Genomic DNA, 328 nt, shown 5'->3' on the forward strand with positions numbered 1-328 from the left:
ATGGCCTGAGTACTGTGCTGGACTTGATGGATCTTCAGAGGAGGAGGCGGGGGGCTGAACTGGGGAAGGGACGGGGCACAAGGTGCTGGCTTTAGCTGGGCCATAGCTGAGCCAGGGGTCGGGGGTGGTGGAGGTGGCGGCGGTGGTGGAATATCGCCATTGGGGGGCACCAGGATCTGAGGTTTGACACCCTGTGAGGAGAAGGGCAGCGGCTGCATCCCTGGAGCAGGTGGAGACTTGAACAGGGACCCTGAATGCTGAGATGCATTCTGCAGCCTTGTGATTGTGCTGTACTTGACAAACATGGTGGCTGAGGGGCCTGAAGAAG

The 328-nt window shown here is 59.8% G+C and overlaps 1 protein-coding gene across 1 annotated transcript in view; it reads right to left on the reverse strand.

Annotated features, from left to right (window-relative positions):
* Nucleotides 1-328, reverse strand: part of Raph1 (Ras association (RalGDS/AF-6) and pleckstrin homology domains 1) — a 58,366-nt gene that overhangs the window by 1,577 nt on the left and 56,461 nt on the right. The window contains exon 14 of the mRNA XM_033764572.1: nucleotides 1-328. This exon is cut by the window's left edge and continues 1,577 nt beyond it; it is cut by the window's right edge and continues 80 nt beyond it. Within this exon, the coding sequence (XP_033620463.1) occupies nucleotides 1-328 (328 nt within the window).

This window comes from Fukomys damarensis, unplaced genomic scaffold (assembly GCF_012274545.1).
Source record: "Fukomys damarensis isolate Sample0158 unplaced genomic scaffold, DMR_v1.0_HiC HiC_scaffold_16, whole genome shotgun sequence".
In the NCBI taxonomy this organism is placed as follows: Eukaryota; Metazoa; Chordata; class Mammalia; order Rodentia; family Bathyergidae; genus Fukomys; species Fukomys damarensis.